Source organism: Bubalus kerabau, chromosome 18 (assembly GCF_029407905.1).
Source record: "Bubalus kerabau isolate K-KA32 ecotype Philippines breed swamp buffalo chromosome 18, PCC_UOA_SB_1v2, whole genome shotgun sequence".
Classification (NCBI taxonomy): Eukaryota; Metazoa; Chordata; class Mammalia; order Artiodactyla; family Bovidae; genus Bubalus; species Bubalus kerabau.
In genome coordinates, this window is record NC_073641.1 from 58359041 (window position 1) to 58376401 (window position 17361).

The 17361-nt window shown below is 45.3% G+C and overlaps 1 protein-coding gene across 6 annotated transcripts in view; it reads left to right on the top strand.

The window, feature by feature from the left end:
• MYO10 (myosin X) overlaps positions 1 to 17361 on the top strand; it is a 258499-nt gene that overhangs the window by 221903 nt on the left and 19235 nt on the right. For all 6 annotated transcript variants that reach the window (XM_055554772.1, XM_055554774.1, XM_055554773.1 and 3 more), the window contains 7 exons: positions 1879 to 1985; positions 2813 to 3046; positions 4078 to 4123; positions 5150 to 6007; positions 6939 to 7062; positions 10710 to 10953; positions 14594 to 14689. In XM_055554772.1, the coding sequence (XP_055410747.1) occupies positions 1879 to 1985; positions 2813 to 3046; positions 4078 to 4123; positions 5150 to 6007; positions 6939 to 7062; positions 10710 to 10953; positions 14594 to 14689 (1709 nt within the window). The remainder of the gene's footprint in view (positions 1 to 1878; positions 1986 to 2812; positions 3047 to 4077; positions 4124 to 5149; positions 6008 to 6938; positions 7063 to 10709; positions 10954 to 14593; positions 14690 to 17361) is intronic.

Consider the following 17361-nt stretch of genomic DNA (forward strand, 5'->3'; position numbering starts at 1 on the left):
CATCAAGATTTAACTTTAGTAATTCCATGGGGTCCAGCAGTTACAGCTTCATGTCCACTGTAAGGGGTGCAGGCTTGGCTCCTGATCTGGAATGCCATGCCACACAGCTCTGCCAAAGAAAAAAAAGTAAATGGCGAATGTTAAAAAAAAAAAAAAAAGACTTTATTACTTTTTCTTTTAATCAGTAAGCAGAAGAATTTGAGTAAGCTCCTTAATGTAGAAGAGTCATCTCAAAGAGAAGTTTAAATATTTCTTTGAAGTCCAGTCTTGGTGAAAACTGCTGCTGACCCATGGTTTTGGTAGAGATTCATATTTCTGGAAACTTTTTATCATTATCAAACAAATACAGTTTATGCTTGTAGCTTCTGCTTTTTACTTTTTTTTTTTTTTTTTTACTAACCTTGCAGTCTCTTTATGCATCAGTGGAGCATATTACTTGCAATTGTCGGAAAAGCATTGTATGAAAAGGTTTTTTGGGAGAGGTATTGTGGGAGAGTTTTACACATGTTCAAAAATCCACAGCAGGAGTAGGTAAGGTTTCTGTGAGTCACATGGTGGTAGAATTCTTTATTTGCTTTTTTGTTCAAATGTCTTGGAAGAAACAGAGCAGAAAGTCTGGAAGAATGTGCCATCAGGGGACATGATGCATCATCGTAGGCCAGAATGAGTCACAGGAGCATAAGTCAAGAAATCATGAATGAGGGAGTGTGTCATTTAACCCCCGGCCAGTATTTGGGATTAGTTTTTTTAGGTAATAATTCAAAACTTCTTAGGTGTGCATCACATTGGAAACTACAAAATTAAAAGCTCCTGTGATTGAAAAGTGAAAGTGTTAGTCGCTCCGTCGTATCCAACTCTATGTGACCCCATGGACTTTAGCCTGCCAGGCCCCTTTGTCCATGGTATTCTCCAGGCAAGAATACTAGAGTGGGTAGCCATTCTCTTCTCCAGGAGATCTTACCAGCTTAGGGATGGAACCTGGGTCTTCTCCATTGCCAGTGGATTCTTCACTGTCTGAGCCTCCAGGGACGCCCTGCCATGATTGAGGGGAGGGTCTTTTATTTTCATACTTTTTCAAATATTAGGGATTCTGATACAAATGCCAATTACCAGACACACTTATTTTATGTAAATGACAAGCTTAGCATTGAAGTGCCCATAGCCAGAAACAGGCCAACAGATAGCTACCATCTGTTTAGTCCTGATTCTGATTGTCTTATGGTGGCTGTAACGTCAATGATTCAGTGCTCATTTCAAACAGTTTACAGAATTACACTCTTAAATGTCAATTTTTTAATTTGCTTTATTTTTGAGGCCAAGAAGCTTGATTGTAATCACTTGACAGCATGAAGAGAGACTTTCCACGTGATGACAAATAACGTTTTACAAATGTTTTGGTTATTCTCCCCCTCTGTTTCTTTCGTTAGGGAGTCTTTTCATGTTTTTTGTTACTTGGTGTAGACTAGTGCTGGTCCCTGAACTGTTTGCCCTGGCCCACGATTAGATAAGTGTTTATAAACTTCAGTGGCAATTTCACAGTCATCTTATGCCTGTTGAACTAATAATAAACAAAAAAGTAAGACTTCTATGTTAAATATTCTTTAGTTTTTTTTTCTTTCTGGTAATATATTTTTGACTACATTTTACAAAAGTCTTAGTCTTTGACAGATGGGATATTAAAAAAATCCTTTCCCCACTAGGAATCTGAGATTCCCTCTGCTGGGCAGCATTGCTTTTTGTGTTTGGAGCAAAAATCGGAGAAAGAAAAAAAGCCTTACCCCCACCCCCCTACCCACCCAAAGCAATCTCTGACTCTGAGAGGCCTTCCCTATACCTGCCACATTCTGCGGTTGTGACATGTCACTCCCTCCTGGGCAGGTCTTCCTTCGTGAGTCCTTGGAGCAGAAGTTGGAGAAGCGCCGGGAAGAGGAGGTGACGCGGGCGGCCATGGTGATCCGGGCCCATGTCTTGGGCTACTTGGCGAGGTAAGAAGTGTGCAGAGGGGAGGGGGTGTGTCTAGTATGTTTCACCTGATGGTGCAGGCTATTATATGCTTTCATCTAAAATAGACCCAGATGGTTTCTTATCAGGACCAGACTAAGGAGAGGGCCAGAGCAATGCTCCTAATTGGTGATGCCAGTTAGCTTGACGTGGGCAGGAAGTGGGAACAGGGGCTCGTGATGTCTCAGAGCAGTAGCGTCACTGGAGGGCACCGGGTGAGATATTTAAATAGTTTCCCTAGTTCCTTGGGGCCATATACTGAAGCCACAGGCAGCTCGCCTGTTTACCTTGGTGTCAACCCATGGGGTCCACAGCGGCTCCTTCTCCCGGGTTTGCCCAATGAGACAGGTACTTTCTTGTGTATCCCTAGACCAGTGGGCTGGTCCACCGGTCATCATCTCATCATCATACATTACATTTTCTCAAACATAAAAGCCATCCTGCGGTGGTGAATCCTTTTCCCTTTTGCTCCTAAGAACGGCAGAAAGTATCACATCCCTTGGTTCTGTTTACAGCCTCACTTCCTGCCAGGACTTTGCAAAGTCAGTTATTAGGAGTGATGTGTTTATTTAGCCAATATGATGATAGGCTTCTTGCTTGAGTTCTGTTATTATTCTTTTGTTTTTCTTCTGTTTTGCCCACAGGGGCCTGCTCATTGGCTCCCTGTAATGAGTCCCATAATGAGTGGATCAGCCCCAAATGAGATCCTGCTCTCTTGTCGTGTAACATTAACATAAACTCCTGTGAAGAGCTCGTGGCCTCATTCCGTCCTCAGCGATGCTATTATGCTGTTTTCGTTCTCATTTTTCAGAAAACAATACAAGAAGGTCCTTGCTTGTGTAGTGATCATACAGAAGAACTACAGGGCCTTCCTCCTGAGGAGGAGATTTTTGCACCTGAAAAAAGCAGCTGTGGTTTTCCAAAAGCAGCTCCGAGGTCAGATTGCCAGAAGAGTTTACAGAGAGCTGCTGGCGGAGAAACGGGCAGAGGAGGAAAAGAGGAAACGGGAAGAGGAAGAAAAGAGGAAACGGGAGGAGGAGGAAAGGTATGGACTTCCCTTATTTGCATGAAACAAGACAGGACACCTTTGGAGTTTTTATGCTCTGGATCCAGCCTTGAGGCCATAATTCCCAGAGCATGCTGCTGAACCTGCTGTTGGAAACAGTACCTCTTGGTGGGTCAGATAAAATTCCTTGGCACCACTGAAGACCCAGTTTTGTGCATATTTTTATTCATGCAAATAGTTGTCTGTGTTGCCCAAGGAAGACACCCCATTCATCCTTCATGCCTTTTAAGTCGTCTTTAGCAAAGCTTTTGTTAAAAAGTTCACTCTTAGCTCCTAGTAATGGTAGATGCCATTCTTGTAGCTGTTAACGGTGAGTTTAGCTTGATTTAAGGGTTTGGGAGGGATTGTTAACTTAATTATTGCTATTTTTTTTTTTTAAAGATTTGTTTATTGCTGAGCAGGGTCTTCATTGCCACCTTCAGGCTTTCTCTAGTTGCAGAGAGCAGGGCTACTCTTCAGTGTGTGGGCTTCTGATTTCTCTTATGGTGGGCGCAACTCTAGGCTCACAGGCTTTAATAGTTATGGCACACGTGCTTAGTTGCTCTGCACCATGTGGAATCTTCCTGGACCAGGAATCGAACCCAAGTCCAGGGTTCAAACCCAAGTCCCCTGCATTGGCAGGCAGATTCTTAACCACTAGACCACCACGGAAGCCCAGTTAGTGCTCGTTTTGAGATGTCTATGTGAATAGGGTTGGCGCAGATACAACAATGTGGAAAACTGGGAGATGGGATCACAGTAATCTATGTTCCTCTGGAAACCATTTGAATATTTGTTTTATGTGGATTTTTATTGACTTTTCAAGCATGCTACCAAAGTGTGCCCCTCAACTGCTGAGCAAGCATTTGTAGCTTGTGCATCAGCAGATTGTGCCAGAAGCTTAGTGTTGTGACTTGTTTTTTAAACAATAATCTTGGGGAAAAAACCTTGGCTTTCTGAAAAGTGGTTCTCAGATTTTTTTTTCATTGCTTTCATTTATTTTCACTGTCTTTTTTCTTGACTATTTTTAGAGAAAAAGAGAGGGAACGAAGAGAAGCAGAGCTCCGCGCCCAACAGGTGAAAAACGCCATGACCACGTGGCATCTTGTCTGTTACCTTCCCTCCACTGACACTTTTGGAGAAGGAAATGGCAGCCCACTCCAGTATTCTTACCTGGAGAATCCCACGGACAGAGGAGCCTGGCGGGCTGCAGTCCATGGGGTCACAGGGAGTCAAACTCAACTGAGTGACTAACACTTTCACTGACACTTTGCCCCAGGGATTAGAAACTAAAATAATGATATAGGGAGAAGGATTCAAAACTAAAGACACAGGAAGAAGGATTTTAGAGGAGATGTTTCTGCTGCCATTTCTAACCCATTACAGTTGGGTAAAAATGTGTGAATGTCTAAGATTTTTGTGCCAATCACAAAAGCATGCTGGCTCTAAACCGGTAGCACCACGGTACTGATGTGCTCAGTCTATAACATATAGTGCCGCAGCCCGGAGGGAACTAAACAAAAGAAATCCAGTGCGTCACAGTTCTGGAGGCTGCAAACCCAAGATAAGTTTCTGCAAGGGTAGGTTTCTTCTGAAGCTTCTCTCTGTAGGTTCATGGTGTGTCATTTACATGGTCTTATACCTGTGTGCGTACTTCCCTGGTGTCTGTGTGTGTGTGTGTCCCCTCTTATAAGGACATCAGTTAGATTGGCTTAGAGCCCTACCTCAGGGCCTCACTGTAACTTTATCACTCCTTAAGGTCCTGTCCCCATATCCAGGCATATTCCAAGGGTCCTGGGGGTTAGACTACAGAGGATGAGATGGTTGGATGGCATCACTGATTCAATGGACATGAGTTTGGGTAAACTCCAGGAGTTGGTGATGGACAGGGAAGCTGGGCGTGCTGCAGTCCATGGGGTCACAAAGAGTTGGACATGACTGAGCCACTGAACTGAACTGGGAGTTAGGGCTTCACATGGCAGTTTGGCAGAAGGAGGGGTGCACATCAGCACACAACGGGCCCCATAGCATCATGTGGGAGGGCCGCTGCCCCCCCTTCTCTGCAGGGTCACTTCCTGACCTCTTCCTTCCTCCGGGATCCAGGAGGAAGCAGCCCGGAAGCAGCGGGAACGGGAAGCCTTGCAGCAGGAGAGTCAGAGGGCAGCGGAGCTGAGCCGGGAGCTGGAGAAACAGAAGGAGAACAAGCAGGTGGAGGAGATCCTGCGGCTGGAGAAGGAGATCGAGGACCTGCAGCGCATGAAGGAGCGGCAGGAGCTGTCCCTGACCGAGGCGTCCCTGCAGAAGCTGCAGCAGCTGCGGGATGAAGAGCTGCGGCGGCTGGAGGACGAGGCCTGCCGCGCCGCCCAGGAGTTCCTGGAGTCGCTCAACTTCGACGAGATTGACGAGTGCGTTCGCAACATTGAGCGCTCGCTGTCGGTCGGGAGCGGGTGCGCGGGCGAGCAGGGTGCTGGGGCGGAGAAGCCCAGCTTCAACTTCAGCCAGCCCTACCCAGAGGAGGAGGAGGTGGACGAGGGCTTCGAGGCTGACGACGATGCGTTCAAGGACTCGCCCAACCCCAGCGAGCACGGCCACTCGGACCAGCGCACCAGTGGCATCCGGACCAGCGACGAGTCCTCGGAGGAGGACCCCTACATGAACGACACCGTAGTGCCCACCAGCCCCAGCGCTGACAGCACCGTGCTGCTGGCCCCCTCGGAGCACGACTCCTCTGCCGGGGAGCGCACCTACTGCCTGCCCCAGACCCCGGGGGCCCTGCCCGCCCCAGAGGGCGACTATGATTACGATCAGGACGACTACGAGGATGGGGCCATCACCTCCGGCAGCAGCGTGACCTTCTCCAACTCCTGCAGCAGCCAGTGGTCCCCAGACTACCGATGCTCCGTGGGTACCTACAACAGCTCGGGGGCCTACCGGTTCAGCTCGGAGGGCGCCCAGTCCTCGGTGAGTACCCGCTGGCCAGGTGCCACCCACCTCCCTGCGCGCGCCCCGCCCCCACCCCCCACCCCCCGCCCCCTGCCGGCCTTCATTGGGCTGGAAGTTGTCTGTCATCCGCGCCCCTGTTGCACCCTCCCTGGGATGAAGACATACCCCCACAGGATGGGCCAAAGGCAGACTCTTAGAGCTGGTCTGAGACCCATCTCTCTTGCCAGAAGCAATCGGGTGAGAAAATGGCCCTGTTGGAGCTTCAACACAAAACCCAGAGAACTGCATTTTGCCCAAAGTCTAAGAAAACTGGCATGCTCAGTGGAGAATTTGGCCCGTGTCTGTCCTGGCTTTGCAGGAGGTTGGGAAATAAGGCCCGCTGTAAGCTCTAATGAGGCTCACCAGGGACCTTTCAGAGAATGCTCCAGACAGTAGCTTCAGGCTCACTGCAGGATATTGTGTATTGTTCTCATTGTAAGGGAGGAAACTTTGCAGGCTTCAGCAGGCCCTTTGTAGCTTCTGGATTTATTTGTAGTTTACTTTTTTTTTCCTTTCTGTTCGTTGACCATGTGTTAAATACTCTCTGGATTTTGCTAAGATTTGAAAGATATATTTAGCACAGTAACCTAGAGGGGATAACTCTTGAGTGGTTTGATTAAAATTACATGTTTAAGCGGTAGTGTTGTACTTAGAATACAGAGTCTTGGGATTAAAGTATGTCTCGTGTGCTACATCTCAAGTCCATCGACCACTCTACACCAGCAGTCAGTATTTCGTAATTCTGAATTCTTTTGATGACCACACTCCATTTTATTGTCACAAATCAGCCTGTGGCTTCTTCGTCAGTTACTTTTATTTTTTCAGTGTTGATCTGTGCTGGGCATTTCTGGTGATTGTTTTCTGTCCTTGTGGCTCACTGTTGGCGCTCTCTCTCTCTCCCCTGGTTCAGTTTGAAGATAGTGAAGAGGACTTCGATTCTCGGTTTGATACAGACGACGAGCTTTCGTACCGGCGGGACTCTGTGTACAGCTGTGTCACGCTGCCTTACTTCCATAGCTTCCTGTACATGAAAGGTATGACCTGCAGCTGTCCTGGTGCCTGGGTCAGGGGGTAAAGCGATGGGAAACTGAGGCTGATGGAAGAGGGACCGGGAAAATCTCCCCACACCCCCCTTCCCTGGTGTTAGGCCCTGTCAGGTGGATGGAGGGGCGCCATGGTGGTGTGGCATGCCCCCGATCAGACTGTGCGTTAGGATGAAGGGTCTGCAGCCTCTGTCACCGTTTTCAAGCCATCTTTCTCTGTTGCCTCCATGTTTCATGTGTGTGTGTGTGTGTGTGTGAATCAGTCAGTCGCGTCCGACTCTTTATGACCCCGTGGACTGTAGCCCACCAGGCTCCTCTGTCCATGGAATTCTCCAGGCAAGAATACTGGAGTGGGTTGCCATTTCCCTGCTCCAGGGGATCTTGCCAACCCAGAGACTGAACCCAGGTCTCCTGCATTGTAGGCAGATTCCTTACCATCTGAGCCACCAGGGCAGCCCTTCACATCTCATATCTGTGCTGTCTTCCTCCCTTCCTTTCTCTGTCCCTACATCTTTTCCCCTTTCTCTTTCTTACACATGTACAGACACACTTGTGTGCTGCCGCTGTGGTTGGTGCAACCCATTACAATAATAAAGCTGCATTTTTGCCTCCCACAGGAGTCTTAGAGACCCTGGAGGGATGTCTTATACACAGAAAAGTAAAGATCTGAGAGCGGGCTGCCCCTGGCTTGAACTGCCTATGACACCTACTGTCTGTCCCTTGCTCGTGATGAGAATTTTAAGTTTATTTTCTCATTGCCGTGGAACTTGGAGTATCGAACTGGACCTTAAAATGCTTGGGGACCTTGAAGAACCCTCCTTCTGGAAAAGTACTTAATCAGGACCTTGTCCCTGTGGCTTATTCATGTTCTCGACCTTGACTTCCAAATCAGTGAAGAGGGATGGGGAGAAACCATAATCATCACCAGTTTTATGTAGGTCATCAGAAGAGGGGATTGTCTGGCTTCTCGCTCGGCCCTGGACTGGATGAAGGGAGAGGCCAAGTCTTGTGGGTCGAGTGGAGATAACAAGACCCACCCTCCCCAGATGGTTTGAGTTCTTCGTGTTTTCTCTGACCCTTTGTTTCTGTGCTTTGCCTTTGCTTCTGTTTTCTGTTGGTATATTTTTCTTTTCTCATACTTCTTTTATTCTCCTTAATACTTTTTCTGTGTGTTTATTTTTTTTCCTTTTAACTTGGTTTCTTTTTTGCTACTTCACTTTCCTTCTTTGACATCTGTGTAGCTGCTAACGTCAGTCACTTACTTTTCAAATTTCTGCTGTTCTCAGCCTCAAAGGGCCCATGGAAACCTCTCCAGGTTTGTTTTAGGGGAGATCTTCCTATTGGTGAAAGGTACTTTTTGATGGAAATTCGTGTAGTTGCATTGGGATGAAAAAGATTGAGGAATTCTAACCAAATAATCGGATGAGGAAAAAAAAGTCATCACAAAGCAGAGTCTAATAATGTAATAAGTATCTAATCATAGCATTTTAAGATTTTCTTGTGCATTTCCCAGAATAAAGTTAAGCTTTTTATTATTCTTATATTTTCCTCACCCCCAATTAATCTAGTTCTCTAAGTTAGCTTAAAAATTCCCTGTAAATCACTCTTAATTGTAATATATGGCATTCATTTATTACATAATCATCTTGATTAAAACAAATAAGATAATGAAAAAGTAAATATACATTCAGAGCACTCAGATCCCAACATTAAATTGTTAAAAGCTCAAGAAGGTAAGCAAGTGAACTTTTGGCAAACTCATCTCTTAATAAAACAAATTATTGTGTAACTGCATCACCATTTAATCGCCGATACATTGTTGTTTGATGTTTAATAAGGCCTTAAGTTGTGACCAAAAGTTTCAAAGAAACAAGTGATAAGGCAGATCTAACCATCAGATTATATTTTGTGAGTGTAAATGAGTTTGCACCAGCCTAATAACCTCCTGAAGGTGTTTACAGTCAGGAAACTAGGAACACTGATCAGATTCTCTAGATGAAATATGAAGGGGGCCCCCGGAATGGGGGAGGGAGGGCTGGGCGTGAGTCCCATCAATAACGGAAGCACAACAGCGTGACTGGTAGTGGTGACTGTTGTAATCTGTGTCTTTAAAACAACTGTGAATAACCCTTATCGTTCAAAGACGATAAGGTAATAGGATAACTTTGTACTACAGTTTCCTCTTGGCTTATTTTGAGAAACTTAGATTAAAGCCACAAATCAAGGAAAAGAAGTTTTCTCCTGGTAGTCCCCGGCAAGTTTGTTGTTTGTTAGGAAACAGCTCTGGTTCTTGGCATGATCTCAAAGGCTTCTCAGCTAAGTAAGCAGGACATTCCGTAGATACGAGACAGGACTGTCGTCTGTACAAGTCAGCGAAACGTGTGCTCTGCAAGGCACACACAAACCAGTGTTATCTTTGCTTCTCTTGTTCCACTGTGAGACTGAGATCTGTAATCACTGAGCAACCATTGAAAAAATTAATCTGAGAATGTCTGTTTTAAATATATTTCTAATCTGTAAAAGGAAAGCATTTCCTCTATATTTATTTTCAGTATCCACATTTAGATACTCTTTATTTGTGATACTGGTAGATCAAAGAGATAACTAATGGACATTTTACAGTTACTGAAGTAGATGCAGTATTCTTCGGTGGATTTGTTAAAACAGATTCGTGACTTAGGGTGGCAAAATGTCACTCTTGAGTGTCTTGGGAATCTAAGAATAATCAAATTATCCTGCTGGAAGACTATTAGAAATATTTTTTATGTTGTAAAGGATAATATCTGTAAATCCTGGTCTAGTTTCCTTCAACCAGATTTATTTTCATGAAAGAAATTACAGCTAAATTCTCATGTTCACGGTGCTGTCACAGTTTGGAGTCTTTGTTTCATAGTCTAAATTTTATACCTTGTACATGTAAACCATTTTCAGATAATGATGCTTTTCTCTGAAGATGTTTATTGGAAAAAGGGACATGTTATTTTCCTATGTAAGTTAGAGTTTATTGCTGAACTCCTGAATCTTATAGATGTTGTTCCTCACATTGACTAGATTAAGAAGGAAAGTGTTAACTTGGACCCCGTTTAAACTAATTTCCCCTCCCTGGGGTGTCTGGACAGAAACACCATCCATAAGCATGGAAATGGTTCTCCCCAACCCTCTGCCCCAACCCCCATGGTCCTGCCTCACTCCAGGGTTAGAATATCAGTCCCTTTGTAGCCTTGGTGTTAAGCTCCTCACCAAGATTTCTAAGCTAAGTGAGTAGGAACTTCTTTGGAAATAAGGAAAGATTGTATTTCTTGTTTTGGCTGCATTTAATGGTGTGCAAGATCTTAGTTCCCTGACCAGGTACTGAACTTGTGTCCCCCTGCAGTGGAAGTGCAGTGTCTTAACCCATGGACCACCCAGGAAGTCCCAGGAAGGCTTCTGATATAATTAAGCAAGCCAGTGTGGTCCCTCCCCTGTTCCCCCCGAGCATGACCCTGCAGGCTATGATCCATCGTTGGGGGCATGTCTGAAGGGAGGACATTTGGTGCAAAGTTAAGGATGGGCTGAACCTTAAGACCTACTGATCTTAACATCCAACTTGATGGACTTTCCTCAAACCCCCCTCTTCCCCCCGAACCCTGGGGAGACAGGTGGCCTCATGAACTCCTGGAAGCGCCGCTGGTGCGTGCTCAAGGACGAGACGTTCCTGTGGTTCCGCTCCAAGCAGGAGGCCCTCAAGCAAGGCTGGCTGCACAAGAAGGGTGGCGGCTCTTCCACCCTGTCCAGGAGAAACTGGAAGAAGCGCTGGTTCGTCCTCCGCCAGGCCAAGCTGATGTACTTCGAGAATGACAGCGAGGAGAAGCTCAAGGGCACCGTGGAGGTCCGGGCGGCCAAGTACGTTGATGGGCCCTGGCAGGGGCTTGGGGCTGCTTCATCAAGTTGGTCCCTGACTCCAGGCTGTCTGGGACACGTTCTCTGAAGCAGTAGGTTGTAGGAGGTGATCGAGAGTCCTCACCATTCCTTTCAGTGCGTTGAATTATTAGGAAATCAGAGAAATAGACCATCTGGGAAAATTCACTTGAGTTTTCAAACATTCAGCTCTGGGTTATAAGATGCTTGCTGAACATAGAACTAACCTGTTGGAAACGTGATTGGCCGTACACACAACTCATGGTGGGGATATTGATCCATTGGTTGAGCATCTCGTCATCCTTCTATGGATCAGCCAATCACTTTTATTTCTTCCCACACCCAACTGTAGCCAACAGATGGCTATCCTGGGAGCAGACAGTCCATCTGGAGGGGAGTGAAATGAATCATTTGTGTCCCACCTTTGCTGGGTTTCCTGGGCTCTTCATGCCAACAATGAGAGCAACAGAGCTGGGGTTTGAATCCAACACCCTCCTTTTTCTGCCACCTTTTTTTTTTTTTATCTTTTGGTCACACCACTCAGCTTGTGGAATCTTTATTCCCCAATCAGAGATTGAACCCTGGCCCATGGCAATGAAAGCAGCAAGTCCTAACCACTGGACCACCAGGGAATTCCCTTCTTCCGGGTTCTTTTGAATCAAAGCATTTAACTGTTGAGGGCCTGTTGTATTTGTTAAAAATTAAGGTTTTCAGAAAATACTGAGAATTGAGGAGTAGCTGGTTTTCTTGGATAACTAAATACTGAGCATAACATTCGGGGATGGAATGTAGCTACTCTCCACTCAAACTGAGCAATCATGTATGTTTAGAAAACAGGTAAAAATAAGCTTTGAGAGACTGAATTAACCCCTGAATTCATGAGACCTAGAAACGACATCCCATTTCTACTCAACCAGCATCAGGAACTTTAGAAAATGGTTCATTGAAAAGTGGAGAGTTTAATCAGTTATGTATTTAATTTTAAGGACAAATACTGAAATGCAAACAGCAGAGTGTTGGAACTTTCTAGGCTGCCGCTTTGGGGTTCCTTAGGAGGATCCCATGTTCCATAGTCAGATGGGTTCGTGGGCATTTGAGTCTGAGTCCTGCAGGTGTTTGCAGCATGGCCCAGCTCTGAGCCTCCTACAGTCTTCCCCCTGTCGTATATACCACGATGGTCCTCTCTTCACCCCATAGGCGGGGGGAGTCACAGATGTTAGGAGGCTGAGAGAGACAATTACAGTCGTGAATTTCACCAGTGTAAATTTGATGGATGTTCCTTTTGCTGCTCACTGTATAGCAAATGAATGCTTAATGGAGCCCTGTTCTCCAGGTGTTCTGTAGAAATTATAGAGGTAAGAAGTGTTAGTTCTTCAGCTGTTGGTCATGTTCTGTAGAGAGAAGGCAATGAGTTGTTAAGGTTTCACCATCATAAGGTTTTCTTCATTTTTTATTTTATTATATAAAAAATATATAGTTTGTATTATAGAAAATTTCAGTCATACGCAAGCATAGGTTGGAAACTAGAATGAAGTTCATGTGCTCATTACTCAACGTTTGGTGGTTACCCACTCCCAGCCAGTGGTGTTTCATTTGTGATCCCACCCTGCTCTCCCCCCTGCAAATTACATTTTCTGTTGTGGTTGACTGAGCTATGTGACTCATAGTATCTTAGTTTCCCAACCAGGGTTTGAACCCACACCCATGGCAGTGAAAACACCCAGTCCTAATCAGTGGACTGCCAGGGAATTCCCCAAACTACATTTTTAAAGCAAGCCCTAACCATATAATTTCATTTGTGAATATTTGGTATTCACTTAAATATTAAGACATTTAAAAATATATAATCACAATATTATTATCACATTTAAAAAGCAAAATGAACTCCTGTCATCCAAATTCTAGTCATTATTCAGATTTCCCCAGTTATCTTATAAATGGAGGTGATAGTGTTATTGGTTCAGGTTGGTTTCTTTCTTCAAATCAGAATCCAAATGAGGTTCATAGTTTTTGATCAGTTGACAGATCTCTCAAATTGCTTTCAATTTATATACCATCCTCTTCATCTTTTCTTTAACTCCCCGTCTGTTATTGGAGATGCTGCCTCATTTATCCTGTAGTTGACAGGCTGTGTATATTGAGACCCTGACAGTATCATCATCTCCAGGGAAGCTTTTTATAAATGCAAGTCACTGGGTTCTACCCTGAAAAACTCCACCTGGGTTTTCTGAATGTTCCCCAGGATTCTGGTGGACCTGCTGTGGCTCAGAACCACGGCACCCACTCATTTTATACACAAGGTAACTGAGTTCCCAGGAATCTAAGGGGCTGGTCTGGGATGATGTGGTCTGGTTAGATTTCCCCTGAAAATTGTCACCCTGCTCCAGAGGCTGCAGTATCAGACACCTGGCTGATCGCTCCCCCATCGGGGTCACCTCTCTCTTCCACTCTTGAGAAGGCATCATAGACTCCTGTGTGAATTCTGATCTTCTTGGTTTTTCAAAATATTTTATCTTAGTTGTTCTTCACTTGCCAAGTTATGTCCAACTCTTTGTGACCCCAGGGACTACAGCACTCCAGGCTTCCCTGTCCTTCACCATCTCTCAGAGTTTGCTCAAACTCATGTCCATTGAGTCATTGATGCCATCCAACCATCTCATCCTCTGTCGCTCCCTTCTCCTCCTGCCTTCAATCTTTCCCAGCATCATGGTCTTTTCCAGTAAGTGGGCTGTTCGCATCAGGTAGCCAAAGGATTGGAGCTTTAGCTTCCAGCATCAGTCCTTCCAATAAGTATTCAGGGTTGATTTCCTTTAAGAAGTCTCATCTCAGTGATTCTAGCTAAAAGGTCATACGGTATTTATTTTTTCTAAGTGGACTGCTGAATGTTCTAGTTGTAAAATAAGTGTTTTACTGGAAACAGCTGTGCTACTTCAGCTGTCAAAGCAAGCTGTCTGTATCCCCAACACCCTTCTTCATCAAGGAGATCACCACCTCTGGTCCCATCCCAATAGCTGCATGTGTTTTACCCTGCTCTTTGTAGCCTGGTCCACTGAGTTTGAACCTCTAGGGTTGTTTAAGATTGTTAGGATCAGATCCAGGTGGAATTGAGATCTAGAGACACTCAAGTCCTGCTCTTCACCCCGAAGCCCCTGGTAGAAATAGTGTGCCCTTATCAGAGGAAGTCAAGAGGTGTCAGCAACAGCCTTAAACCTTGATGGAATGCTGTGATGAATGAAAGCGCTCTTGCAGATTGGCTGCAATGTGGGGGTCCTTTATAGAGCAGTGGGGGAGCCAAGGGAAGGTACAGGCAGACTGGGGCACCTGAACTGGGTGGGCCTTGGATGGGCCAGTGGGAGAAGAGAGGCCCTTCCCTAGAAAAGTCAAGGATGCCCCCCAACCCCATTCCCACCTCTCCACACCGCCCCCCCCCAGCAGACCTCCCCCCACCCATTTTCGAGCAAGAAGGACTCTCCCACCCTCAGAGGCCCCTTCATCATTTCTCAAAGTGAAAGGCTGAAGGACTGGTGTCTGATTTTTCAATTACTGTGAAATTTCTCTTCTTGCCCCTCCTTAAGCATTCATTCTCTGTTCCCGATCTGCGTTGGGTGCTTGTGTTCCCCTGCAGGGAGATCATAGATAACACCAGCAAAGAGAACGGGATTGACATCATCATGGCCGACAGGACCTTCCATCTGATCGCGGAATCCCCGGAAGACGCCAGGTGAGGCGCTGTGCTGTCAACTCGGTCGTAACTACATCCTCGTTCCTCTGCCGGCCTGGAGGTCACATGGGTCACTGTGGAGCTGACCAGCCCTGAAAAGCTCTTAGCTGATTTTTCTAGTTGGGTGTTTCTGTTAGGATGGTTGAAGGACTGAGTTGGAAGAGCTGAATGTATTGCACACTTGTCTCCTGGGGACTCTTTCATTGGGCTTTATGGCTGTTACAGTAACAAAGCACGTGGATTTCCAGCTTCACTTGCCACTGGACAGACCCTTTGTTGGGTGCACTCAGGCTTTTACTGTCACCAGTGGCATATGGAAACTGCGCTCCTACACACAGCTGAAAGCCACCCTCTGGAAGCTTCTGAGCTTTGGAAGAGCAGCTTCTGTTTGCTTAAGCGTTGAAAAAGCAGGAACATTCACCACTGGCTGTTGAAACAAATGCCAGGATTGTGGCTTTTGGGAGGGTGCTTAAGGCTGTGACAGGGAAGAATTCTGTGGCTGGAGAGTTAGTTAACACTTAGCGGGAACTTACTACATTTCAAGCAGTGTTCAAAATGCTTCACGTGTACTAACTCATTTAATTCTCACAACAGCCCAATAGGGTAGCAGGAGTTACTGTTACCTGATTTTACAGAGTAGGAGACTGAGGTACAGAGAAAAGCTAGTATAATCTGTAAAGTAAGGCAAGCTCAGTTCTGGTGAACAGAGGCAGAAAGCCTCTGTTAGGAGCTTAGACTTCTGACTGAGCTCAGAAGACCGTGGTGTCTCTTATTGGCTGTGGCAGGTTGTCTGACTTTCCTGGACCTCGATGTCCATTGTTATGCCAGTGGGCACCAATCAAGGACTGGGGTCTGCCCCTCAGTATGATGCATGGCAGGATCACTCAGGAGAGCCTGTGTCTTGTCTGTCCCTGCTGCTTTCTGGGTGTGTCGGGTCAGGTTGGAGCTGCCTGTCATCCAGCGCCAACAAAAGGAGCTTGTCTGACCTCAAAATGCTCATCTGAGCAATGCCACAAAATACCTTCTAATTTATGAGGGTGACATCCTTTGGCCTGTGTTCTTTACTTTTCAGAGCTTCCCTGGTGGCTCAGATGGTTAAGAATCTGCCTGCAATGCAGGAGAATCCAGATCAGTCCCTGGATTGGGAAGATCCCTTGGAGGAGGGAATGGCAACCCATTCCAGTATTCTTGCCTGGAGAATTCACTTTTCAGCTCAGAAATCACTAGAATCTTCCAGAGAGTTCTCGGGGCCTTTATGACCCCTTGCCCTTTGGATGTTTCTATGTTGATACAACACCATGGCAGCAGCATTAAGGGCAAAGAAAATAATTTCTTCCCATGGGAACGAACTAAAACCCCCGCTCAGATCCATAAATCATGACACACACTGGAAAAACAAGCAAACCTGGAATTACAGCCCCATCATTCTGTCTGGGACTCCTGGAGACCACGTGTGGTTTTCTGCGGTCCAGGGAATGCCCATGGCTTTGCAACTGAATTATAGACCCAGCTCTTGGCAGCAGCCCTGTCTGTTTTGTGCCATAATAAACCTGCTAAATTTAACATTTGGAATATTGTAGCCAAGGAATTTTTGCCCTGACCAATGGAGCACATTTTTACAAATTCTTTTTCAGATTCTGAGTTGTACTTGATTTAGGAGAAGAGATTTTTTAGATTTGAGGGGGTCACCTGTACAGATGAAAGCCACAGCAGATTTTGTGTGTGTGTATCTGTCTATCTGATCCCATGTGACCTACATTTTAAATGTATATGTTGCTCAGTGTTTGACTTGGGATGTTTTTGAGCTTTATAAAGCAATGACTGAAGTCTTGCCTTTGGATTAACTAGAGTTGATGAACAAATTCATATTAAAATGTTTCCATTGGTCTCCCTAAGAGTCTCTCTGTGTTGAGTATTTTCAAGCTCTTCATTACATGTTTCTGCTTTAGGAATCACAGAAAATTTTAGTGCTTTGCTATAAATAATTTACATGACTTACCTTTAAATATAGATATTAATTTTTTTACTTAAACATGCCATTGTATACCAAGTACTTTCTCAGCTTTAGTTACAGGAGTGTGTATATGTGTCTGCTCAGCCCCCTGCAGGAGAAGGATGTCCTGGAATCTCACATTTGGTACCTCTCACTTGTAGTTGCTTAGTAAATAACGGATGGATGGATTGACGGACCAACAGACAACTGGACATGTGTAGTCATTTTTCTCAAGCGTGTATTGTGTTTCTAGTTACAACATAACTTTTGTTCTGCTTGACTTTTCTGGAATTGACCTGTTTTCCTTCATTATCTGAATCTAATGAGGCTGGAAGTACCAAAAACCTTTTGAAATGAAGACAGAAGAGTTCTCTAGTCAAAATAATTTTCTGCTTCAAGCATTTGTTTTCTGTTTCCAACTCTCCTGTGGTTTTATGCACCTAGGTAGAAATCCATCAGGGGTTTGGAAACCTCATCCTGGGATTGAGTAGACACCCAAGATGATGCTCTTATATTATAGGTCTTCTTATCTCAGAATACACTTTTTAAAGCTGAGAAGGCACTTGCATGTTCCGTAGGTTATAAATAATATCTTCAGTAAAGACTCTTGACCTCAGGGTTTTGGATAGAACTGAGGGTCTTATTTCTTGCTGCCAATTTCTCTAGAAGCTCATTGTCA